The following is a 26,683-nucleotide window of genomic DNA, read 5'->3' on the forward strand; positions in this document are numbered from 1 at the left end:
GTATTCAGAACAGGCCAATGCTCCTAGGCAACCCGTCCTCCTCTTGATGAGTGTTAGGCTACAAATTTGTTCATAATTAATAGGCTTTCGTTAATTATTAAGAACAGAGGGATAATTTACCAATAACAAAAACAACTCCCTTTAAATGGCAGCGTGTAAGAATTGTCATGTTGTAAGCTGGTTTGCACTTCTAAGCACATCGGTCATTGAGTTCGCTGACAAAGTGCGCATTCAGATCGCGGTGCATTTCTTTAATACTGCTGAAGGGAGGGAAAAGGTGATCACAGAGTTTGGCCCACTGGACTGTCAGTAATCAGACTGTTTGTGAGCTTTACTCGTGACCGAGTACTGCCACACAGACATTTTTCAACCACTTATTTCATGAGGGAGTTGAATTGAGCCTTAGGTGGCAGAATTGGCCAGAAGCGACTTCTTTGATTGGCTTGTTGAGAGAACATGATCTGTTGGTCTTACCTGAGTAGTGCGGTACAAAGAGACAGATTGATAGACGGCATTCAGCAGTTCACAACTGTGGCACAACAAATTAGACGCGTGTCAACAAAATAATCTCATTTTCATTATTCATGTAACCACATGTAATCCCTTTGTATTTATAGGGAGGGAGGAATATAATCAGATATCAGGTTCCACTATGACACTGAACTATATCCCTGCAGCCAATCTTCCATCTGTTAGGAAAAAGCTATTGTTGAATCCTGCTCAACTCCCCCCTCAACCACCACCACCACCACCACATCTCCCCCTTTCTTTCTCTCACATTACAAAATGACCCTCTTTCGCTCTCCCCTGGCCGTATTCAACGGGAGGATGAATATTTAACGTGAGAAAGGCTGACCTACCCAGATGGCCTCTCAAGTACAGCAAAAATGAGAACAAAACACAGCATCAATATTTCACCCAGGCTTACCAATGGCATGTATGTATCCCTGCAGTCAGGAAACCAAACTCAGGAAGACCCCTCAACATGCGCGCATTCATTCAAACACACACATACACAGATGCAGGCACACAATATGCATCTTTATGAACTGCTGTGCCATGTTTACTCTGGCAGCATGGAGCACTGGGACCTTAAAGGCCTCTCCAAAGGAATCAGCCATATTGTGACCTTCAGCTGGGACGGACGAGCTGAGATAGAGGATGAGTGACAGGTGAAGGAGCAGATGAGAATGTGTTTGAATGGTGTTTGGAATGTCACTCTTCAGCTGTACGATGTTAGTTTGTTTTTGTGTGATATGTTCAATAAAGCTGGAAAAGTCCTGGAGGGAAGGAGGAGATCGGATAGCATGCAACAAAGATCCCATGCTGGATTCAAAGACATTCTTGTTACAGGTAATTCTTTAGCCACCAAAATACTCTAATCCATCCACTCTCTGCAAAGAAAAAGGTTTGTTCTTCCAACCTCAAGCTTAGCTCATGGGGAGAGGCCGAGGACACAGCAGGATTTAACCACAGAAACTCGCATCAGAAGAGCAGCTGAACGCTTCTGAGCATTTTGGCCGTCACTTAACCAACCGCAGAGTCACTGGCCTGGCCACAGTCCCCGGGGCTCGGGGACTGCGCTCTCACTCACGGGAGATAATGACAAAACGGGCGGGATGTTAATGATTTGTGCAATGAACATGGACATGTGTTAATAACAAGCATGCAAATTAATGATGCAAGACTCCCGATGAGCTTGTAATGTTCAGGAATAATTCAACTTTTTACTTTGATTGTGGTCAAATATGTGGGGATTAAAGTAAATTTTCGATATGATACCTTTGGCCACATCTGTGAGAATCTACTCATGTAGTTTGATCTTTTTACAAGAGCATCAGAGGGTTTCAAAAGGAAAACCTGTCCTCCAGATTTTTTTTGTACTGCTGGCTTTTGGAAGATTTTCAGGCTTTGCTTGATTGAGAAAGGCCACTGTTGGTCAAAGGAAAAAGTGTTTATTCACCAGAATTTCTGGTAATTTGTCATTAGAATATTGGCAACCCCCTCGGCTACAAATGTCTTTGATTAAAAAGATTGAAGATTAGCTTTTGGCAAGTTTGTCATAATTAAAGCCTGCATTGTATAAGGTGTGTGTGTGTGTGTGTGTGTGTGTGTGTGTGTGTGTGTGTGTGTGTGTGTGTGTGTGTGTGTGTGTGTGTGTGTGTGTGTGTGTGTGTATGTGTGTGTGTGTCTGTATGGATGAGGGGGCGTTGTAGCCACAGGGAGGGCCTGGAAGAAGAAGGGGTGCAGGGGGGTGGTTCCCTGTGGCTGGCTGAATTAGTGCCCGCTGGTTTGGCCTGGCAGCTGCTCCCTGAGCCTGGCACACTGACAGCCTGGCACTGTGGCGTTGTGTTGTCAGGGCCAACCAGCAGACTGGAGGTGGCAACGCCAGGTCCACCAAACACAAACTCTTTCACCATCACAGGCTTTGTCTTCCAACCAGCCATACTTGCGTTACTTGTTATGGCAATATCACTGGATTAGTATGAGATTAAGTTGGGTAATTAAAAAGGGCAAATTAAACTCATGTCATCGGGGAAAATGTAAATGCCACACTAAGCCGGTCATGATATTTAGCCTTAATGAAAAATGTGACCATTGTGTTTGCTAAGCAGCGATTGGTTCCAAAACAGTCAGGTGTCACATTCACTGTGCTGTGCCTTGGCTTGGCTGAGTGAGTGAAGTGAATGTCTGTATGATTCACTTAAGTGAAATTCAATTTAATTTAAAGTGCTTTGTCAAGAGTGCTCAGCAAAAGCACTAAACGGTAAATTAAATGTGATACACAAAGCGATGCCATCTGTTTCAACACCTGCTTTTGACTGCAGTAATATCAAAACCACCTTGGCAACCATATGCATTTAGTCACACCTTAAAGTTCTATTTGAATGAAACGGTAAATCTGTATTCATCTTGAATGTGACGCAGCATACTTGTGAACACACACGTATTTAGATTAATATACATGTCCACCTGTCATTTCTAGCACCATATATCCAGCTAATTCATCACCATAATAGTGCCATACTGAAAGTGTCATTAAGTATCTGCTGCATGCTGCTAACGGTGTTTATTGAGTCTTTGGCCACCCTTGAGTAGTAGAGGGTGTCACTACTGGGATTTGGGGAGATTCTGGGTCTGGATGGGCCTGCCAGGGCCGGCTGGGCCTGTCTTGGCCCAGATGCAGCGGCTTCTGTCCAGGCATGGCACCGGGATATCTGTGGGGCCCAAGCACACCAGCTGCTATCTCTGTGTCACAGACAGCTGTATCTGAATATTCATACAAAGTGCAGATTAATGTGTGTTTGTTTGGCCCCACATGGTGTGCCGTCAAACAGGCCAAAGTGTGAAACTGTCCAAAGAGGTCGCATAGGTGTAAAAGAACTACAGTGTGTCTACATCTACTGCAGCGTGAGTGGAAAACTCCCTCAGCCTTTGAATCTAACCTCTGCCTGAGAGGGAGGGGGAAAAAACAATGTAAGTAGTTTACCATTGTGTACAATTCAGAAATCGATTTAAGCTGTTGCGGCATGCTGGCTCATTACTTGTGTTTATATTTTGGCCATTTGAGGTCTGGCTATGGGAGGACCAGAGAGCAGCTGCCCATCCTCTTTTACTAGTGGCTACTCCTGTGGCTGTAATGCCTCTGCTCGTGCTCAGTCCAACTTTTCCTTTGGTCGATTCCATTCATCTTCAGCCAGTAGGAGATGAAGCAAAGACCCGCTGACTCTCACGTTCACATTCAAAGCAATGGCCTCTGTTCACAGCTGTGGTTTGACCAACCTTGGCCTTCTTTGAGGTGTATTTTGGAGGGAGTTTCGGTGGTCAAATAATCTGCTGGCCAGTGGCAACAGAACCTGTGAATATGCATCAGTGAGTGTTTTTTGAGACTGGAGTTCTATACAATGAGCAGATGGTCTTTACTTCCCTGCCTGAGTAAGTGGAGTGAACCAGTGTGCACACAGAGGGAGATTTGTGGGTAAACTGTTTTTACCTCCCCTCTCTTTGTGTTATAATGGGAGAAGGCAAAATGGTTGCTAACTGCTGACGGACAATGGCTCGACCCTAATGAGAGCAAAGTGTTGTGGTGCTGCTGGTATAATGAGGATGAAGTGGGGAAGCTAATTATTGAAACCATCTGAAGGTATCAGAGCCAGATGAGCCCATATTTTGTTTCCACCATAACATAATACAACTGATGATATTGTTCAGTATTGTATAATTCACATATCTTCAATACAAATGTATTTAAAACACATGTAGGAAATACTTTGTGAGGGCAAAAGTGAAACGGAAAGTATCTCATCACTGCAGTAAGTAGCCATCCCAGGATAGTAAAGCAATGAGATGATTGGGTGTATTATAGTGTATTTGCTCAGGCAGGTGTGCTATAGCTCTTATCTGCTGTCAGGTTCCTTTTTGACCCTGAGAACTTGTTAGGTTGACACAATACCAGTAACACCAGCTGTAAACCCCACAGGTCGTGAAAGCTTTGTTTCTTACTGGTGAGGATCTCCCTGGCAGCCATGTTTGTCTGGTGGGTGTCCTGGTGATTTATGGAGGAAATAGTGAGTGGGTGTTCCTCTTCTGTTCTAACCAGTGTCCTCCACGCACCCTTAACTGGAACCCAATCTGTCAGGAGTCTTAGAAGGACATCAGAAATTGTTAGTATAAAGACAATAAACTCTTCTAGTTTTTTCCACATGTTTTTTTTATGCTGATTGCGGATCGTTCTAGTTTGAATGTGTTGTCCAGAAAAACCTTATTTTGTTTTCAATTTGTGATGTATTACATCATTCCGCAGTAATCACTCCGTAATGATCTCTGATAATGAGCTCGATTTTGCTTCCAGCATATAATTGACTATTGGTTGATTACAGAATGGGTTATATCCTTGGATAAGCAGCGTAAACCCTCCTCATCAACAACAAGCTTGCAGTGATTGTTGTACCAGTGCCCAGGCAGAGTCAAACTGGATGGTGATTGCCCTTGCAGAGTGGGTACAACAACACATAAACAGCTCATTTATAAACAAAAGAGGCCATCTAATTCAAATTGTTGGAGATTCTTTCAAGTGTAGAGTCATGGGAGACACAGAGAAAACAAAATAACATTTTATCCCTCATACTTTAAATCTAATGAATATCAACTATAATGACTTAAAGCTTGTCTGCGTACGATGAATCTGCAAGAACTTGCACTTCCCCAGTTGGCATACAAGACAGCCAAACTTTGCTCTTTTTTAAAATTAAATTACAGAACTGGCTCAAGTTCCTCCATGAGAAGTAAAGGTTTTCTAAACTCTAGAGGTCTTTTTTTCCCCCCCCATTCTCTCTTACGTACAAAAATACTTTATATTGTGTAAATAAAGATAAGAGCCACATGCTATTTCATCTTTTGAAATTTATGGTTGCAGAGTGTGGGTGTAACAGAGCTGACAGAGCCCTAAAAGGAGACATTTTTGCAGAGGCTCACAGTTTCCCATCAAGCCTGTGCCTTTGCTCTCTGTGGCAGCAGGGCCAGAGCACTTTCCCGTCATTATGAGGGCTCCAGAGGAAAAAGAGAAGCAAAATGGTTTCCAGGTTTTACTGTAATCTGGAGAGGGAGGGGTGAGAGGAGGTGGGGGCTTGGTCACAGGTAGCTGTGTCGACCTGTGAAGAGACTCTGGGCTGTGGGAAACCAAAAGGAACCAGTGCACAGTAGCAGTGGGTCACAGTGACATGACATGATACAGAGAAGGCTCTACCCTGTCTCGTTGAACACACACACACACAAACACGCACGCACACACACACACACACACACACACACACACACACACACACACACAGCAAACGAACATACACAAGCAAAAACTGAATGCAGAACTACACGTATTAACTAACTGTATTTTGGACAGTGCATACATATTTCACTACCAAGATTATCAGTCGTATATCAGTCTTTCATGCATTATTCTCAGGCTGTCAGCCAGAGGCAGCCACTAGAACAATGAGCATTGTGAGGTCTGACAGCGACAAACCCCTGCAATTCTCTGAGTTACACCGGGGGATGACACCCATATGGGGGGGAAATGGGTGCAGATTAGGAAGGGAAATGACACAATTTCCAAATTTAATTGTGTCACAGACAAAACGACAGCAGGGGTCCTGAGTTTCAGTAAGTTTCATGTCAGCAGGTTTTCACAGCAACGTGATGTCATTACATTTATTGTTTAAAAGTTGTTGTTGTTGCTGTTTTTGTTTTTTTCTCATGTACTTTACTCTTTGGTGTTTTCATGCAAAACAATAAAGATAAATGTATGCTAAACAAGTCCCATAGTTTAGATAATGATCATATCAAATGAATGACATGCTTTTTAGAAGGCTTGTATTTAACACTAGGAGGAAACTTCAATTCAGCACACTCAGCAGGCAAGGTGGGTCCTCCAGTAGGACTCCCACATTGTCCCCTGTCCAGAGGAGAGCCTTATTGTCTGAAGAGGAGCCATATTGTCTACAGAGGGTCCCATTCTCCTTTGTGCCCTGATAGGTTTACCAGCAGCAGCGTGGAATAAGGAGTCACTCTCTCCCATAGGACAAACAGGAACCAACCTGAATGTGGCCCTGATGCTTATCTGTTTCTCCCATGACTACTGTCTGTGCTTTGGAAACTAAATGGCACTAATATTATTTGACAGTCCTTCATGTCAGACTATAACTCAGACCCTGTACAGTATAGCAGGAAAATATCAAAAAGTAGAGTTTGACGTTTTGAGAAATATATATATTTTTTTATTTCTTGCTGAGAGTTAAATCAGAAGATTTACACCGACATCATGCTCGTATGCTACATATAAATCCACAGCCAGGAGACAGTTATCTTAGCTCAAAGACTGGAAACCACTCGCATGTTCGCTCTGTACAGTGTAATTTTATGTAATGTAATTTTAATAAGATATAACATGTTAGTTATAGTCAGCGAACCTAGAGGTGCTGTCTAGCTATGCTAGCGGTTTCCTTCATATCCAGTCCTTGTCCTCAGTTAAGTGTAAGCTAACACGAACGTCGGCTTCATATTTACTATACAGATGTGAGAATTGTATCGATCTCATTTGCAAGAAAGCATTTCTAAAAAGTCTGTTCTGTCAGCCTGTGAACAAACAATAGATGCAATGCCAAATTTCCAGGGTGACCCCAAACTGAACAAAACCTCATTTAAAATCTTTTGTTGGTTTTACTTTTTCTCATTAATTAACTGTCTTACATCATGTTCTCTATCTAAATTTTACATCTGCAGTGTGTGTGACATCTTGCCAAATGTGAGGCTTACAAAACGTCCACCTCAAACACTCGAGGTGTCCAAACAGCTCTGAGCCAAGTTAGCAGTACTTTTACATTTGAATCTGTTTGTCTCCCCAACACCTGCAATGAAAGGGGGGAAAGGGGGGCTTCCAGTGTGGTCCTGCATCACTCTAAGCATCACCTGCTTTTACGCTGTCATCTTACCATCTTTCCCTACAGAACATTGGATGCCATGGTAACAGCTTTTTAAAGATAGTGATAGTAGTTAGTAAGAGTTGGGTTTGTCTGGACTATTTAGCCTTATCCATACACGTGGAGATCACAAGATCACACCGCTGAAAGAAATTGAATGAATGACAGGAATCATGGGAGAGAGACTTGAACTGAGGACATGAAGTTTTAACAGTAGACTATGCATTGTAAACTGCTAACAAAACAGGACAACCCTCACCTAGGAATGTATGATAAACACTGCCAAGCAAACCAACAGTGAAAGCTAAAGTAGACAAGAAAAGAACCAAAATATACTGGATCTCAAATACAGTGTGCGAATTGTTCTGGTGATGAGCTTCAATCTGTAGTGTTTTTCATGCCCCCAGAGGTTAATCTTTGCTGATAAGGAAATCCAGAGATGCAGAGCTAAACAAATGCACACTCATTCCAAATGAGGTATGCAGTATTTGTTCCTGTACAAAACTGGAAGCACTCCTGTGATACATTGTGACATAATTTAAAGCAAACATGCTTAGCTTTGCATAAACAATCAAAGCCGGAGAACAATCCTCTCTCCTATAAGGGAGGAACTTCCTTCTGATTTCCCCTACACTTGCAGGAATACTGTTATTTTACAGAGGGGGAAGTTGTTTTCGTACTGAATCACAGTCATTTTTCATTCTCCAGGGTCCCTTTCCCCTCGCCTTGCAACATTTCCTTATCAAAGTAATTTTGTAAAACTGTTACTTATTTGGCTTTTTATCAAAAGCCGTGTGAGGTTGTGCGTGGCTAATCTCAAGGTTGTGTGCTTAACTTGGTTGGTTCCCAGCACAGCTCAGCCTGGCATGAGGTAGCAGAGAGTGACCCAGCTGTGAATAGGGCCTCATGTGTGACCTGCCCCTACTGTCCAGGGGGGAATGACTACAGGCATAGTTTTGGGGTGGGGGGTTCCCATGTCACAGCTAAGGCCATGCTGATGTTATGGGCTTACTTTACAGCATGTTTTTATTCTTGCTCCTCTGACAAGCCTCTTGACTCTTCAGAGACCTTTAATTCCTGGTCCCTCTCTGCTCACTGTCAATCACAGCCTCCCCGGGGGTCATTTCCATCCATGGGAACATTGGTTGTGACACTTGGATTCCCCAAAGGGATGGCACAGGGAAGAACTTGACAGAAAGGCACGGTTTTATAGTTTAAAATTTCTCTGCTGCAACCAAACTGAACCAGTTTGAGGTTAGATGTGGGTGGGGGTATATTTCATAAGGAGTCAGCACTCTGCCAGCCTGTGGCTCCCTGCATGGACAGACCATGTGCTTCTTCCCGGAGACCTAGGGACATTACTAATAATAATATTGATAATAATAATAAACTTTATTTATATAGTACTTTTCTTAACAAAATGCTTTACACAAGACCAGACAAAGCGAAAAGAACATGAGCACAGGAGGATGTGTCACCTCTGCCTAGAATAGGTCACTGCTGCGGGACCTTGATGATATAGGTGAGAGCATGAGGGCTGATTAAGGGCCAGGATGTGCGTGAGACATCCTCTGATGTTCAGGAATTCCCTCATTAAAGAGGGTCATGTTGATGTACAGTCTGCGGAATAAACAGGGGTGGTTCTTCCAACAATTACAAATAAACACACTTTTCATTTACTCAACATGGAAATGGTGCTCACAAATTTTGTGCCATTGTATTGAACCCTTTGAATTATATAGGAAAATAGCAATTTGTCCCTTTGCATGAAGTAAATGTATTATTATAGCCCATATAATCCATCCATACATACTGTATAACAACTTCTCACTCTTTCAGCCTGTCACAAAAAGTGATAAATATGGAAATACCATGGAAGTGAAATAGCCTCAAGCATCTGAGTAAAGCATAAATTAGAAAATTTCTTCCAGTTAGCCGATAGTTGAACAATCTGGATAATATTTTTCTTAACAGCCTGAATTGCAGCTATTAGAGCAACCGTTAACTCAATGTATGGTCCTGTGCTGGGGCTCACATAAGGGCCCTGATTTTGTTGTTGTTTTTTTCCCTTTCCTGGCTCCCCCATACCCCCCTTCTCATGTCTGACAAATCGTTTCCAGCTAATTTACGATGGTCAAACTGTGGGAGAACAATACCCCTATGGACGTAACGCAGCGCAAGCTCTACCACATGTCCCAGAGAAGAGCGCGGTGCTCGCAGGAAACACTTGCTGAGATAACAAGATAGTAAGGAAAGCAGGGGCACTGAAAGGCCATGCAGAGGGCTGCAGAGGCAGAGACAGGGGTTGGGGGGGGGGTTACTTTAGTCTGACCACTATGAGGCTGAGCATCATATGCAAGTATTGAACATGACTTCAATCTGAACTACGTGTTTCCTTTCTTTCTTCTTACTTCTTTTACGGAGTCTAACTCAGCTGATTGAGATGAAATTGTTGGATATCGTTGTTCTTGCGTCTTCAATGATCCACTTGGCTGACCATCAGTCTGTGACGTCAGACCAGCAAGAGCCTTTGCAGGACAAATAGAGCTCGAATAATATGATGGAGCAGCTTGGGTACAACCCCTGCAACCAAGAAGGGACCCACTGTACCATATGGGGGTTTGTATCCATGCTAAAGCACAACACATCATTTTCACTGCCTCTGTCTACCCCACACACACACACACACACCTACACACACACACCTACACACGCACACAGCTCAGCTCTGCCTCCTGGTGAGAATAAACATTTGATAAAACAGTTTAGATGTGCATCTGCAGAGGTTGATTATATGTATTTAGCCCAGATAATCATTTCTGGATCTCATGTGCACAATAATTACAGACAGCACCTGTGCCTGGCCCACCTGCAGTCATTACCACGAATGCCAAGCAGCAATTTAACTATAATTATATCAACAGGGGAAAAGGAAACATTCAGCAGCAGTGCAACTCAATAACTTTACTATTAAAAATGCTGGTGTTTTCATCGTGGAGGAAAAGCGCTGTCTCAATAGGATTTACTGGAATAATGAACTACCAGAAACCAGTGCATGAAAACATTTTAAAACCCTGCCACCCCCCAGGGCAGAGCAGTGTTTAAATCTTTCCAGCTGGGTTAGGGTTGAGCAATACAGGTGACACACAGGACAGCAGGATCAAGGTTATCAGTCAGGCTAATTGATGAGCCTACTTGTTTTCACTGAGCCCAAGTATAGGCACGAGGAGGAAAGGGAAGGTAGTCGTCAAGGCTGCCATGTTTGTGTTGTGAGGACAGAGGTGAGAGGTCAGGTGTTTGCTTTGAGTTTGTAGCTTATTAATCGGATCCTTCCATTTGCCAGCGAGCGCCAGGGTGGTGAGGGGCACATTTCTCCTCTGTACAGTCATTCTGGTGGGAAAGGAGAAGCAGGGAAGTGGCAAGCCCTCTTAAGATCAATGAATGCGGTGGAAAAAGGAGTGGCCCAGGGCAGCCAATAGGGGCTGGACCACAGGGAGCTGCATGGAGATAACGTAAACAAGGAAACCACCTGATGTGAGCGGGGTCAGATAAATGCTCAGCCCTCCACACAGGCAGGTGCTTCCTGAGTCCTGCTCTCTCAATCAGTTGAGCCTCACTGCCCTCCTCACTTGCTTTCCTCATTCTTTTTCTGTTTTCCCAATCTGTCACAAAGTGCTTTCCTAAAAGTATAACTCATGGCATGATAGCAAGGTTTAAGATCAACCCACAATCACCGCCTGTTTTCCTCACACTGACAGCAAACATTCAGGGACAGTAAAATGCCAAGTGCATTGAGAGTCACTGAAGTGATGACGGTCACACAGGCAGTAAAGATAAGAAGATCAGCTGGCTGGTTTGTCACTAGGATAACATACAGTGCATAATGGTGAGAGCATTTTTTTGCAGGGGCTCTGTGTCTGCAGATAAAAGCCTTTTACCTTTGAGAGAGACAGTCAGGTGAATATTGGAGATTGCAGAGATAATCTGCGTTTGCAGCACAACCTGCATTGACTGAGAATACCCAAGCTCGACTCTCCTGCTGCTCTTTTTCCTTCTCTCTCTTTCTTTTTCGCTTTGCTGGTTGGTCTGTGATTGTTTTGTGCTGTCCAGTGAGGAAGGAAGTCGGTGTGAGAAAGTGCCTGTTTTTTTGGGACCAACAGGAATTGGCCTCATCACAAGCGGTTCCTTTTTTTGCCGCTGGAACAATGCACTGGCGTCACACCCCTCGACTGGACCTCGGCATTTCACATGGAAAAATGTTCCCAGAATTCCGCTCCCAGGCTTGGGGTAAGGCCGAGGATGGGGTGAGGGTGAGAGGGCGGGAGGTGGAGGGCGGAGGGTAACGGCTGGAAGCGGAGCGAGTGACACAAAGTCACCAATGGACACTTGTCACTACCACAACCAGGGAAAGTAAAGTACCACTTCCAAAATCATAGCATGTCAAAAAAAGCAAATTAAATCTTCAAACCTTTTACTTTCAATGCAAACCTTGGAAGCAGTAGAATCATGACTGAACACATGGTCCATATATGGTCCAATAATCTATGGTCCATCACACTAACTGCAGCACTAAATTCTAACAGTTTTAGCTTTTCAATTGAAACCATACAAAATAAAATCCTGATCCCTCCACTTGCACAAATGGTTTCCCCCATTTTCCTCCATAAGTGAGGCCACACCTCTGCAGACTTTACCATGTAGCGCCGAGCCAGCATCTGACCACACAGATGAAAGGCTGAGTGAGTTGTATTGTGTGACAGGTCGGCTGAATGCTCCTCAGGGGTTACATAAGCTTCTCATAGCACTGTGTTTGTAATTACCGTGAGAGGGTACACACTGCCGCTCTCTCAGAGCCTTATCAGCTCCAATATGTTATACAGATTTTGTGAGCATTTTATGGCATAAAGAAATCATTTTATAAAATGTGGAAAATAATATAAAATTCATGTAAGTTATATACTGATAAAATTATATAAATTAATTCATTTCTTTCATTTTTTGGGTCACTTTGGTAGACGTTGATCTAATGCTGGCACTGATCAAAAGAGTAGCATCAACTTGGAAACCACTGCTGAGACTGTAAAATTGATATTAATATTAGTAATATATATATATATTATATAATTTATATATATATATATATATACATATATACAGTTTGTAATACTAATAGTAACACTTATGAACCATTTTCCTTACTGAAAAAACATCACTTTGAAATGACTTGAGGCTTGAACATATAAGAAATCTATGTAACATGGTTGGCATCACAGTATTTAGTATTTCTCCTACAGCACAGGGCTGCAATATAAACAAATTAGTGCTGCTCAAATGTGCTAGGTCTGCACTTATACTATCAGTGCAATTCATCATTCTGGCTAATAAATCATCATGGAGTGTGTGAGAACACAAACTCTGAACAGAAAGATTAATTTTCATGGCATAGTTAACTAGTCATCTAAATCCATTAGACATGTTCCAGCCTTGAAAGAAAACATCAAAAATCCACATGTGCATGTAGGAGCAGCATAAAAGGCATCATTGTGTCACTTGAATGTTGATGAGCAATCGTTCCTCTTACACACTCATTTTGCACAGTTTTTCCACATAAGGAAGAAATTGGTTGTTTAAAATGCGACCATTGCACAGTGGTGCATTTTTGAAATGATGGCATATTAAAAGTATGAGTATGGTCTGGAGAGCACAGAGTTCTTGAGAGATGTCAAATATTGGACAGAGACATGAAAATTGCCTATGAGAGCCAAGTCAGAGGAGTAAGAACTAGGGCAACTTGGGATTCATGGGGTCAAGTTGGAACAACACTCCACAGCTATTAGGCCTGGCAGCGAGGGAGCTCCTCCTGCGCTGCAGGCCCGACTTCAGAAATTAGGCTGAATGCATCACTGCTGCAGCCTGCTATGGGCACTGGGAGAACATATTCATCACTGTAAACATGAGGTCCCTCTACACAAACTCATCAGTGAAGATTCAAACCTCAATGAGCCTTTACTAGACAAACAGGCTGCACCCAGACTCCTCACCAGTGAGAGAATTAATCACGCAGCACCCAGTTATCCCCTGCTGTCTAAGTGCGGACAGAGGCCTGAATGATGTCAAACATGGCGTGGAGCCCACTAACTCAATGACCACAGGAACACAAACTGGCTGTGGAAATGTATACATCTTCCATCTGTGCGGTACACTTCTGTTAACATCATGTCCAGGTCTTAAGTTGACTTGGATAACAATCACTCTACACAAAAGGATTTGTATCTGTTGTTTGTCCTGCAGAGTGGAGATACACAGTGAGCAGTTATGAGGTCAACTACAGTTCAACTAACTACATGGAATCCAAACAAATGGTCACATTTCACCCTGATGGCTGCTGAAAGCTCCTGATGACTCTTTGGTGGGACGAAGAGAAGGCCTTGCACAGGTGCTCTGAGTCCTTACACTCACAAGACACACATCCATGTGTATTATCGTAAAACATAACTTTCCCACACACACCAGCAGAACAAACTCCCATGACTCTCATGAAATCGGAAGCACAGGTAGGAAACTGCTTGTGTACAGACCGAATGGGAGAAGAATTTATAGGAATTTCAAATCATCTAAGGAAAAAACAACTGAGCCTCCTAAAATAGTTCTGTGTCTAAATAAACAATAATATGTGTGGGTGTAGTGTACTTCGGGTCATGTGCCCCTGGGTCAGGAAGTAGAGGAACAACAGCAGATAAGAGATCATTAAGTCTCTGGATAATTAAACCAGAATCACAGGCCCTCATCACACCAAATCGCAGCATCTAACAGCATGGCATGCCAAGGTGAAATTACTGGATGTTAATGACGCTGATGGTGTTCAGTGATTATGTTGAATTTCCTCTGTTCTGACTCTGAGGCCACAACCTTTGCAACTTTGAAGATTAATATTGGCTATTACTTTGATGAAAATTTCCCCTGATTCACAAAGCCAGGCAACTTCAATAAAAGACAATTAATAGGAGCTATTTAAAACTCCTGCCCAGGGGCCCATCTGTGCTGCCAAAACCACTTGAGGACACAAAGACACACAGTGTGAAGCACATAAAGGGCATGCACCTGTTCACACCTCATATTAACAGGTAAATTAGTGTGTGAATTGGGGGCTGGTGAGGCCTGAGGATTCATAGTCTCAGGATGGTCTTCCTGATTGGCTTACTGGTGCGGTTTTAACAGCCCTCTTCACACCAGCACGCTCTTCCCTCTCCTCCATTTATCTCTTTCCTTTTCCTGCTGTGAGGTTTTGTCTTGCGTAAAGCAATGATGCTTTGACTCTGGCCAGGGAGGATTTCCTCAAGGCTACAGTAGCTTCTTCCACACACACACACACACACACACACACACACACACACACACACACACACACACACACACACACACACACACACACACACACACACACACAATTAGCCTTGCACTGGTAATCACTCAATAACTGCTTGGACACAAAAACATGTTTGGCTTTTGTGTGGTGTGCCGGGAAGTATCCTTCACATATTTATTTTCCAAGTTGTCCAAGTGCAACACAAACAGCAGTAACAGGGGCAAAAAAAAGACATAAAAGGGAAATGCATCTGCTAAAATGTAGCAGAAGATGACATCATTTGGATAGAGTGACAGATGTGGTGATGCCTGTGGTCCCAGCTGACGGCCCATGTGTTAAAGGTGGAGCTGCTCTGTTAGGATCAATATTGAGTATTGAAAAAGTAGTTGTTCCTGCTGGTTGGGGTAACCAAAGCACCTGTCTGGTGGGAGGGAGGTATGTGCTGCTGTCTCTTGGCACACTGGCATAAAGACAGCTGTTACACACATGGCCTCAGATCACCTCGACCTGATTCACTCACTTCAGCAGAAGCGTTTTAAGTGTTTAGTGTTGTTGAGCTGTAAATTACACTCCAGGCATAAATGATGTCATGATGTGCCCATGAATCAGGTGTCTTTTCAATAACCCAACATCTTTACTCAGGTGTAGTGACACCTACATGCATCACAATGTGATCTCAGTGACCTAAGTGTGTTGTTGGTTGCGCTGTAAGGGCAGAGGCGTGCTGGCATGGCTGTGTTTTGTCAACATTATAGCAAGAGGGTGGCTGGAAAAATCCACAACAGACTGCAGGGTCTTATTAGACAGACAACCATAATGTCAGGAGCCCTGAATCCAACCTAATGTCAGCTGAAGTTTTGGAGGTTTAAACTGAGTGAACACAGACATCCGTAACAACTATTTACACTAGCTAATGCAAGACATATGTTTAACCTCTTGCAAACATATGCAGAAGCCAGTCTGTAACCACAAAGGTACACATTAAATTATATTAACTTAACTCTCTGCCTCATACATTTGTGCATTTAATTAGAAGGCTGTCTCAAAACAACTACGAACATATAGTCATGTTTCCTAAGAAATTCCAACATTTAATTTTCTTCCTACGCCCATAAAGTCTCTCTGGAAATTCTCTTTTACTCTCTTACACCTACACAAACACTTCGACATTTTCATTTGAAACAAATGCTCATTAAAAAACTATGCAAGGACAGTATTTCTCTATCTGAAGGCAGCCTTAAGCTCATACAGGATGGCTTGGTGCTGTGAGAGATGGAAAACACCCCTTCCCTCTCTAATTGTGCTCTGAGGGGGACATGCTCAGATGCCTCAGATCCATTGGCAGTGCACATCAAAAGCCCCATTGATTGGCCAGACAGATTGGGGCATAGAGATCAAATGCGCTGTAAAGAAGTGTTAAACTGCTGTGCATTAAACAGGGCAGATTTCTGGACTAAAAGGTGCCATCTGTTAGCACTGTAGCTAATTTCCTATTAGTACTTGCCCACATTGTTGATACTATTGGAACAGTGTCCAGAGCAAGCCTAAACCACTACAACCCATTGACACTGGAGAGCACAGATAAACAGGAGAAAGTGCTCTGACCAGTCTTAGTGCATTTAAGGAAACACAAATATATAAGAAAAAGCTAAATATTAAAGCGACACATAATCACACAGCACGACACATGTGACTGCATTTCACATGTGACTGTATATCTCTTTCAGGGGACTATTTATACTTGTGTCATTACCTTCCATTGTAAAAGAACAGTAAATACATATTGGCATTTAGCAAACAGCAATTTAATTTAGGATTGTCTTTGATCTCTGTTATATTGATGTGGGACACAATCATCTTCATGTGTTTTGGAAATAATAAGTATCAACAATATGTTGGTGGACTATATTTTCAGTAAATGTGTTTTGAGTCAGTCCGGGGTTGAGGGCAGCCAAAACAGCACCAGCATTTTAGATCGGGTTAGAGTATTAGTATTTTGAGTAGCCTAATGAGATTCATGCATCTTGTTCAAATGTATAACTTATGAACAATCCTTGGAACAAACATTAGTCTGCCAGAGAACCAAACAATTGCATCAGACAGCCTCTCATAAATAGCACCTTACCTAATAAGTCAGAATCCAAAGGCACTTTTCATACCTCTTCATTTCCCAATCAAAATGTTATTTTTAAGCTTTGGATGCCAGCTGAAAAGCCATAGAACAATCAGAAGTCAGCTTTACAAAACACTGTCACAAAGAAAAATGATGTCCTATACAAGGCTGCAGATGGAACTTTGGTGGGCCGATGCGTGCTTCCAAGGCTGTGTTTATTCTAGAGCAACGCAGCAGAAAAGAGCCTGTTACATTATTGTTTGCATTGGCCAAGAGTAAATAACCCATACAGCTAAGGACTAAAATCTCCCATTAATTCAGGCCAGGTTTTCTGTATATTCATATACACAAAAAAAAGAGCAATAAAATCAGGGGATTAATATGTAAATATTAAGAAAGTCTGGCGAGTGCATCACCAGTCAATGTTTTCCTTCATGCTGCACCAAGAAGTTCCAATCTAAGCACCACTGCTTGTTTAGCACAGTCCAAAGCTTTACAAGGAAATGTAACCTGAGCTGCAGTGGGGAAACCGTAACCATGGTCCATCAAATATTAAAGTGTATGGATGTTTTGATGTGTATAAAGGAAAGGCAGGAGCACCATTACTCTATACACTTCTCTCTACAAAAGAGATTGATGAGGCTCTAGAGTCCATATAAACTAGTGTGATACCTCATAGATAAGTTCTACTCTAAACAGAACAGGAATACAGGGTTAAAACACTGTACAGGGCTGCACTGATCCTCCACAATATCTGTGGATTCAATGGTGGGAACTCAAAATGCTTCAATAAGGCAGAGCTATGAGATGTCCGGGCCTCTTACTCACACTGCTCCAGACTCAATAGTCTATTGTCTCTGCCATACAGTGGAACCTCAAACCTATAAGTCAAAGGTGGGGGTTTAGAGATGAAGTCATCTCGGCAGGAGAGCTGTTGAGCCAGACACCTTCATGGCCAGGGAACAGTTCCTAAATCCTGTTCCCTCACTGTAAATCCTCCCGGACAAGTTGGCCTGCTGCAGGGGTGATAAAGGTAACAATGCCTGTGCCCAGCATGAGTTTACATGTGATAAAAATGTATATGGCATTTGAATTTATTTGCACAGCGGCCTCTATATACTGTTTGGAGTTCATTTTTCTTTTCCCTCTTGGAACAATTATACATACACTTGAAAGGAGAAAAAAAAGTTTTTTCAACCAGCTCATGTGGAAGTTAGTTCAACAAACATTGTTACGCTACATGTAGGATACAATCTAAGCTTTAATTTATACAAATGTGCTTTCAATTGAGGGTATTATGAGTTGTGATTTTAAATAAAGTGCCTGAACAGCTGGGTGCTCGCAATTGTTATGGTATTTTTCTAAAGAATAATAAACAGTAACTTGAAGTAAAATATATGGTCTCTTATCCTCCCTATAGTGGAACACAGAACGCATGTGCAAATACATGCCTGTATGTTCATGTGTTTGTGTTTCTGTGTGTCTATCCTCAAAAGCTTCCCCAATAATAACTACACAATTATAAAAAAAAAAGTCAGTTAATGGCATGTGGCTCAGATCTGTTTTACATTATTAATTTCAAACAGTTTTTATACAGTTACAGTTACTTTTCCTCAGTTGATTTATGATTGATACAATGTGTTTGTAGAGTGAATCCATTATCATACAGCTGTGGAGTTATCTCGCTCTCCATCTTCTTCATCTAAAATAAACACAAGAAACAAGAGAGAAGGCTGCGAGGTCAGAAGCATAAAAAGGCACATGGGCCGTCCAGGCGCGTAAAGACGCACAAACAATCAGTGATCCCTTAAGGAGAGTGACTGATTTTCCTTCTGCTTACTGTTTCTACCGAAGCCGTTTAGTTTCGGTGTATCTACAATCTATCTCTATCTATAATATCCCAATTAATTACTGTAATCTGGTTCTGCAATACAGTTTCGTTTTGTTTTTAGGATTGAACAATCTGCATGTAAAGCGCAGAAAAGTGCATTTTCTTCTGGACCAGGTGAAGCAAAAGACAATCTCCCCTCCAAAATCATAATAAATGTTGATGATATATTTCAAGAAAAAAAAAAAGAGAAAAAAAAAGAGAAAAAAAAAAGAAGAAGGTGGAGAGGGGAGTGGGCGGTGTTTACTGACTGACAGTGTCTGTAATGACACTACACTGCGGTATATAAACTGGGAGGGACGTCAAACATCCTTCACTGGGAGTCACTATGCGCTGATGCTCCACCACATGCTCGCATTACTGTTGGCAGCACAAGCCTCGCATCAGCACAGCAAACTCAAACAACATCTGACCGGCACGATGGATGGGCAACATAAAGACCGCAGAATGACTCACTTGTGGATATTGACGTTACTGATATTTGTCTAACCTCTAGCACTGGATAACTCGGTCTTTTCCAACTTCTGGATACGGATTGTGGAGCTGGATCTTGTCCTACAGGCTTTTGAAGGATTATATTTATTCTGATCACTTTATTTTGTCATCACTCCTTTTTTGCCATCACCACTTGGAATAGGAGCGTGTTTTTGTGGGAGGACTAACTGATTTTTTAAGGATACGCACATCAAACTCTAAAGGATGGCCGTTTGGTTCACCTCTATCCTTGCAATAGTTGTATTATTATTTACTCAGGTATATTCCCATCTTTGCAATTTAGGAAAGAATCATTTTGGGGAAAAAAATGTTGCATTATTTTGTTTTGCTCACTGTTTGTATCCTTGTAGGTTCTGGGATCAGGTGTGTTCGAGCTCGATCTCCATCACTTTCAGAATACTAAAGGTTTGCTGGCCACTGGACTTAGTTGCAGCATGACCGGCTGCAGGACTTATTTCAGGGTTTGTTTGAAGAACTTCCAGACGAGGGTGTCTCCTGGACACTGTATATTTGGCAAAGTCACCACACCTGTTCTGGGCACCGACTCCTTCAGCATCCAGCAGGACGCCAGGCTGCGTCTGCCGCTCAACTTCACCTGGCCGGTAAGAGCACCTGTCCTGCCGTGCGGACTGATGGCTTCACGCGCTTCTTTGCTAAAAACGGCAAAACGTGAACAAACCAAATTCAGTAGTTTTCAGATAATTAAGAACTGAGAAGAACTGAGAAGAAAAAAAAATCTGACTTCCTCTCAGGGTCAAAAAGTGCCTAATATATATATATATATATACATATGTAAATTAACATACAAAACATCGTGCTGCGCAATTAATTAAAGACATCATGTATGATTTAATGTCGTATTCATACCATTATCAAATGTTAAGTGGTTTATTGCATCCCTGTCTTGTCCCCGGCTGTGCTTAAAGCAACTATGACAGCATGCACTTTTAGGCTACATTTATTTTTTCTAGGTTTTTCAAGTGAAACAAAGTTAAAGATAAATCAATAATTTTTTATATAATTTTCTTTGTTTTTTGGTGACGTTTATCTCCTCATTTGTCCCCACAGGGTGCTTTCTCATTGGTGATCGAAGCTTGGTATACTCCAACTGCGGACCCACCTGGAGGTGAAGAGATGTAGCTATTCTGTCTGTGCACCACTAGAGGGAGATATGCCTTTGTGTAGCCTACATGACTTATTACCTATCACACATTTTAATCTGTAGCCCTCACTTAAGGTATTAAGCGCTGCCAAATGCATCTGGCATTTCAGCGTCATGGATCCGTGTTTGTTAGGATGCCTTATGAGTCACACGACAATTCTTTACAATCAAATCTCTCCAACACAATTGCACTTCCCTTGTTTTATTTTTGGCATGCATGGGAAAGTGTACAGGCCTAAGTGATAATATGCAGCCTTGCCAAAAAATCCCATGACAGCCTTTTCCTGGATTTTACACCTTTTTAGTTAGGTCCTTCATAAAGGGGGGTTAGGGGAATACAGATTGTGTATTGTCACACAAATCACTAAATCACTAAACAGTTAGATTTATTAACCACATTATAGGTTGATTTAAATTTGTTCTGCTTCATGCAATCAATCCATTTTTTATTATATCTGGTGTGTGTTTTTTTCTCCACAGACCCCACCAACCCTGATTTCTTGATTAGTTCTTTTGCCATCCAAAGACAGTTGGGAATAGGGCCTGAGTGGTCCCAGGTTGTGCAGAACGGGACGCAGACGGAGCTAAGGTACTCATACCGGTTCATCTGCAATGAAAATTACTACGGGGACACTTGTTCCAAAATATGCGCTCCGAGAGACGACCATTTTGGCCACTACACCTGCAAGCCTGACGGGCAAATAGCCTGTCTACCGGGATGGAAGGGAGAATACTGCGAAGAACGTAAGCAAGAGTAAAGACACCATATGGACACTTTTCTTTGTTTGTGATTAAAGGTCACGAGTCAGATTTTAGGCAAAAGGTCCAGTAAAGGTGAAGTAAAGTAGGCGTAAAATTGATCTATTAAGGCCATGACATAATTTAGAGAACAGAATATAAAGTTAAATCCACTTGTAGGCTACTATATCAAAGTTTTTTTGGGAAATTTGTGGGTATCTTACCTTTTGATGTAGGCCTATTCTTCCGCCACGCAATGTTCTTAAACATTAGGCTAAATAATCTGCAAAGTGACACGTTTTCTAAATTTCACAACACATAATACGTTTCGTTCAGAGCTGTATTGTCTGAATCACCTGCTACATGATCCCAGGTGTGTATTTTCTGCTGAAACCCAACGGCAGAGAGGGGCTGTTCAGGTGAAATTTGAAGACACACAGAGCCCCAACACTACTTACTTGGCGCACTTTCTATTTGGGCGCGAGCAGTTTAATCCAGGGCGGTGGTCGCCCAGCAGCACGCGCCGGGGTTAATCGCGGCATTATCGCCCGCCACGCGCCACTAAATTGTGGGCTCTATTGTTGAGGCGGTGTAGGGCAGCAGCTGCAAACGGGGCTCGAACTGCCCACCGATAACAATGGGGCAGCTGTCCTGCTTTTTTTTTTTTTTTTTTTTTTTTTTTTTTTAAAGAACAAGCATCTGCTCCGCACTAACCAGCCGTTTAACACCATTAAACCATGTACATATACAACACAGAGCAGGCGCAGCAATCTATATATTTTTCCATTGATATGGTCAGGTAGGCTAACAGGTTTTATTGTGCAAAAAAACATGATAAGATGATAAAAGGTGATAAACCTTGGGATTTAAATATCTGTCTTTTGTCTCTCTTTGTCTCTTTCTTTTTAGCAATCTGTCTTGATGGCTGTAACGAAAGGAATGGAAACTGCACATTACCTGGAGAGTGCAAGTGAGTAGATAAACCACTATAAAATCTTTTAGTGTTGTAAGTCATTACATTATTATGTAACAAAAAGGGAACATTGTGCTTCATATTATTATGCATTTCTATTTTCAGTTTAAAATCATTTCCAGCAGTATTAAAGCTAAATCATTTTGGATTAAAAAAAATTGAATAATATATATTTTTAGGTTTTTCTCAGTCATGAGAAAGTATGTTAACCTGTGTGTGAGAGCCAACAGTCATGTTGTACTGTTGTATGTGTGAACAGATGCAGAGAGGGCTGGCAGGGACTCTTTTGTGATGTGTGTAAACTCCATCCGTCCTGTAAACATGGTACCTGTAAAGAACCGTGGCAGTGCACCTGCAAAGAAGGCTGGGGAGGCATCTTCTGTGACCAAGGTGTGTAACTGCTTCTTTCTCTAAACTGAATGATATGTTATTACTGTACATAAAAGCCTCAATGTGGTGCCTCTGTTCAGTTCCCTTTAGTAATGTTTCCACCCATTTGTTTACAGATCTGAACTACTGCACCCATCACAAACCCTGTGCCAACGGGGCCACATGTATGAACACGGGCCATGGCAGCTACAGCTGCACCTGCCTGCCAGGCTTCACCGGGGTTAACTGTGATTCGGAGGTCAGGGAGTGTGACAGCCAGCCCTGTCACAACGGAGGCCACTGCCTGGTGAGTCCGGAAGTCTCTCTCTCTCCTTTCCCACAACACAGGCTTTCCTGTTTTTGTTTTTGCCTCAGTCTATCTGCTAGTCCAGGAGGATGCTATCGATTGTCAAGTCAGTAGATGACCCAGTTCACAGACTATGTACTGTAAATAGAATTCAAACTAAGGATAATGGGGTTCGTTGGGGCAGCCGTGAACAGGATACGATAAAAAAACATCTGACAGGGAGCTTTTTGATAAACTTTACATCTTTCTCCCTGCAGGACTCTGAGAATGGCTATAGGTGTGTATGCCCACAGGGGTATGAAGGGACTCACTGTGAACACAAGATGCTGACCTGCGCAGATACACCCTGCTTCCATGGTGGCAAGTGCAGAGAGAGGGATAATGGGAATACTTACATATGTGAGTGTCCAGCAGGATACACTGGACTCAACTGTGAGAAGAAAGTGGATAAATGTACCTCACTGCAATGCACCAATGGTAATACATAATTTTCTCTATATCAAACACAAACGTTAGAAATAATGATAAATACGAATGAGAGGCCTCTATAATACTGTTTTGTTTTGCATAGGTGGACATTGTGTGATCCATGGTAACCTCCGACTGTGCAGCTGTCGGTCAGGCTTCACAGGACTGCGCTGTGAGATCAACATCAACGAGTGTGCCAGGAACCCCTGTGCAAATGGCTCCACCTGCATAGACAGCATCAACGACTACTCCTGCATCTGCCCCCCAGGGTACACAGGCCACCACTGTGACAAGCCTACAGACCGCTGTGCATCTCGGCCATGCTTGAACGGAGGCACCTGCACCATCGAAGCCGTAGGCCAGCCTACATGCATCTGCCCTGTCCGTTACAGTGGACCCCAGTGCCAGTTCAGTGATGTGCCTTTAGCCAACACCCCCAGCCCCAACATAGTATGGGAGTCCAGTGACAAACTGACCTTGGCAGCCATCAGCTTGGGAGTAGGCCTGGTGGTTGTTCTAGTGCTTTTGTGCATGGTAGTGGTGGTAAAATGTCACGTCAAGAAGCAGAGAAACAAGGAGCAGGACTCAGAGACTATGAACAACCTCTCCAAGGTTGACTCTCAGAAAGAGAACCTCATCTCTACTCTAGAGCCCAAGAATACCAATAAAAAGGTTGATTTGGAGGTGGACTGTCCCAGGGAAAAGTCTAATCACAAACACAACAACCACTACCACCTGGACTATAAAACCTCCATGGGGTACAAGGACGATCTGTCCCTTCTGGACAAAGAGGAAAACTGTGAAAAGACAAGAGAAGACAAAAAGCATTTGAGTAGAATGTACAGGTAAGCGCACATGAAAAGATTAAATGAGTAGTTGTATTATAGTTTTTGGGAATGTATTTGTCACTGTGTAGTAATGAAGGTGTTGGCCACTTATTTTGTGACACAAAGATTTTAATATTTTTATAAGAAAATAGACTGCTTCAGGTCAATGTAAGACTGACGTTATGTACCTTTACTTTACAGTGAAAGGCCAGAGTGTAGAATATCAACAATATCCAGAGATTCAATGAACCAGTCTGTCTTTGTAATAGCAGAGGAGAAAAATGAATTCATCATTGCAACTGAGGTAAGTTTTGTTCTAATGAATAGATTTTTTCTGTTTCTTGCACGTCTAACACAGTGCATGACTTGCGCTGTTTGTGCTGAAATAGTCACTTAGTCTCTCTGTCTTCTTCTCTTTCAGGTATAATACATGGAAGACCTTATTCATTGTCGACCTTGGATTTCTTTTGGACTGTTTACAAGTGTGGAGAGACTGGGATATATTTAAATGAAAGTTGCTGCTCTTGAAAACTTGATAACTGGATGGAGCCGGTGCGCTCGTCGAATGCAATAGAACTAAAGCTACTAAACTTTGTGAGAATGTAAAGACTGAAAAAAAAGACTGCAGGAAATAATGAGCAAATCTGACTTGTGGATGCGCCTTTTGATGTTTTCGACTCAAACCCTTGTCTGCTCCGTCCAAGTTCATCCAAGGGCAACAGGCCGAGATGTTTATGCCTGCGTGTTGATTAGAAGAAGAGGACTATCTTTATGTACTCCTCTCCACCTTATTGCAGTAATCAGCAATCAACAAATCAACTTACTGCCAACAAGCCTGTGGAAGGAGCCAGCCTTTTCCATTTTTTTTGTGGCCTGCAATGCGCTATGCAAACAAAAAAAAATAAAAAAATCAGCATCAAAAAGGGACAAAAACTACTGAAAACGGTTCATTTTTGAAGGATAATAAGGTTATCAGTTTTTGTAAATCAAATCCTTTTTATAAAGAATGTATGCAGCCTAGATCAGGAAGCCTTATATATGTGTTTAAGAAAAACATTGTGCCCCGCCTTATCTTGATTCCTTTGCACAGCAACATGGTGGAAAGTGAAAGATCAAAAGATGCAATATGCTATAGCGCCATGCAGAGAAACTCATGACAGGGCCTTGTTTTACCTTATGCAAGATCACCCTTAAATAAAGACAAAGAAATAGATGAAGTGACTATCGTACCAAGGACGCCTTCAAAGGAAATTACTGAACCAATAATGTTATTTTGTAAGATTAGTATTTCATTAGTAATTTAAGAATATGAAGCACTGATCTTTCTCTTTCTATGTTTTATAAGATTATTTTGTATATACTGTATATTTATATGTTGAGATTAGAAGTATGAATTGTACATCTGTTTTTAAGTTGATGCCCCAAAAAGGTGAATTTATTTTTAAAGTGTTGTTGTTGTTTTATTTTATTATTATTTTTTGTTATAAAAAGAAACAATGAATACATATCTGGTACACTGTTTGTTTGTTGGTCTTCGATGGTTGAGTGTACATGTGGTCAGATAGCGATTCTAATTTAAATGTTGGAATCATCTAGAAACTTTATTTGTGTTCAGCCAGTGTGGAAGTGGCTTCATTGTCTATAGATACAGTCATATTTGGCCTGGTAGCAGTTTTAATGATTCCATGTCTACTGTATGTCCATGACATATGTGTCAGTGTGATGTAAAATCAATGTGCTAGCAATCATTCAGTGGACGGTATTGTAATTGGCAGCAATGTAAGGAAATAAACAAAAAGATATATATTTGAAAAAAAAATCTGTATGTGAAAATAAAGAGTCCTTGTGGTCTTTCTATTTAACTGCTCCTCTGAACTGCTACTGTATCTCTAGATAGCACATGTTTGAGTAACTAGAGCTCTTAAGCACAAAGCGCTAGAGACTAGGTGTGATATTTAGTGTTAAGACATCTCTTATGGCTCTGGCTGTGAGATGAGAGGAGGACGGGATAGAGTGTGGTGTGATGAATTTAGACAGTGAGAAAATCTCCATATGCCCTATCACTACTAGAGCATGAGCACAGCAAACAGGGGCCCCGCATCCCAGGGGGTGCCAAGCCTCCATGAAGCACAAGGACCATAACAACCCAGCAGACCCCTGTCACTTTGACCGTCTTGCTCTTAATACGCCTGAACTCCTGCAGCTAATGTCAAAGCATCAATCTAGAGTTTTGTTGTTTCCAGTCTCAAGACTGGAGCTGTGTCTTTTACTACCACTTGGTGGCAGTAAGCTTTGTATGAAAGGAGTTTCCTCCGCTGTAACATCTTGGCTCATCAAATATCATGTACAGTGAGTGACAGGCAGAGGACACATTAGCTCAAGCAGTCAGTCATTAGTGATCAGCCTGAATGGACACAACAATGTGCGAGACACGTACATGCCGAACACAGACACCTAATGAGCTTAGGAGAGAACAGATATAACATTGCCAGCTATTTATAG

At 42.1% G+C, this 26,683-nt stretch overlaps 1 protein-coding gene across 1 annotated transcript; it reads left to right on the forward strand.

Annotated features, from left to right (window-relative positions):
• Positions 1–19,174: 19,174 nt before the first annotated feature.
• On the forward strand, positions 19,175–26,013 carry LOC111225502 (delta-like protein 4). Its single transcript, XM_022750419.1, has 11 exons — positions 19,175–19,595; positions 19,688–19,939; positions 20,406–20,463; positions 20,980–21,243; positions 22,147–22,207; positions 22,470–22,600; positions 22,717–22,886; positions 23,144–23,363; positions 23,458–24,199; positions 24,383–24,485; positions 24,603–26,013. Exons 1-11 carry the CDS (start codon positions 19,542–19,544, stop codon positions 24,606–24,608), a joined length of 2,061 nt encoding a protein of 686 aa, XP_022606140.1. The 5' UTR covers positions 19,175–19,541; the 3' UTR covers positions 24,609–26,013.
• The last annotated feature ends 670 nt before the right edge of the window (positions 26,014–26,683 follow it).

This window comes from Seriola dumerili, unplaced genomic scaffold, assembly GCF_002260705.1.
Source record: "Seriola dumerili isolate Sdu_G_001 unplaced genomic scaffold, Sdu_1.0 BDQW01000149.1, whole genome shotgun sequence".
NCBI classification, from domain to species: domain Eukaryota; kingdom Metazoa; phylum Chordata; class Actinopteri; order Carangiformes; family Carangidae; genus Seriola; species Seriola dumerili.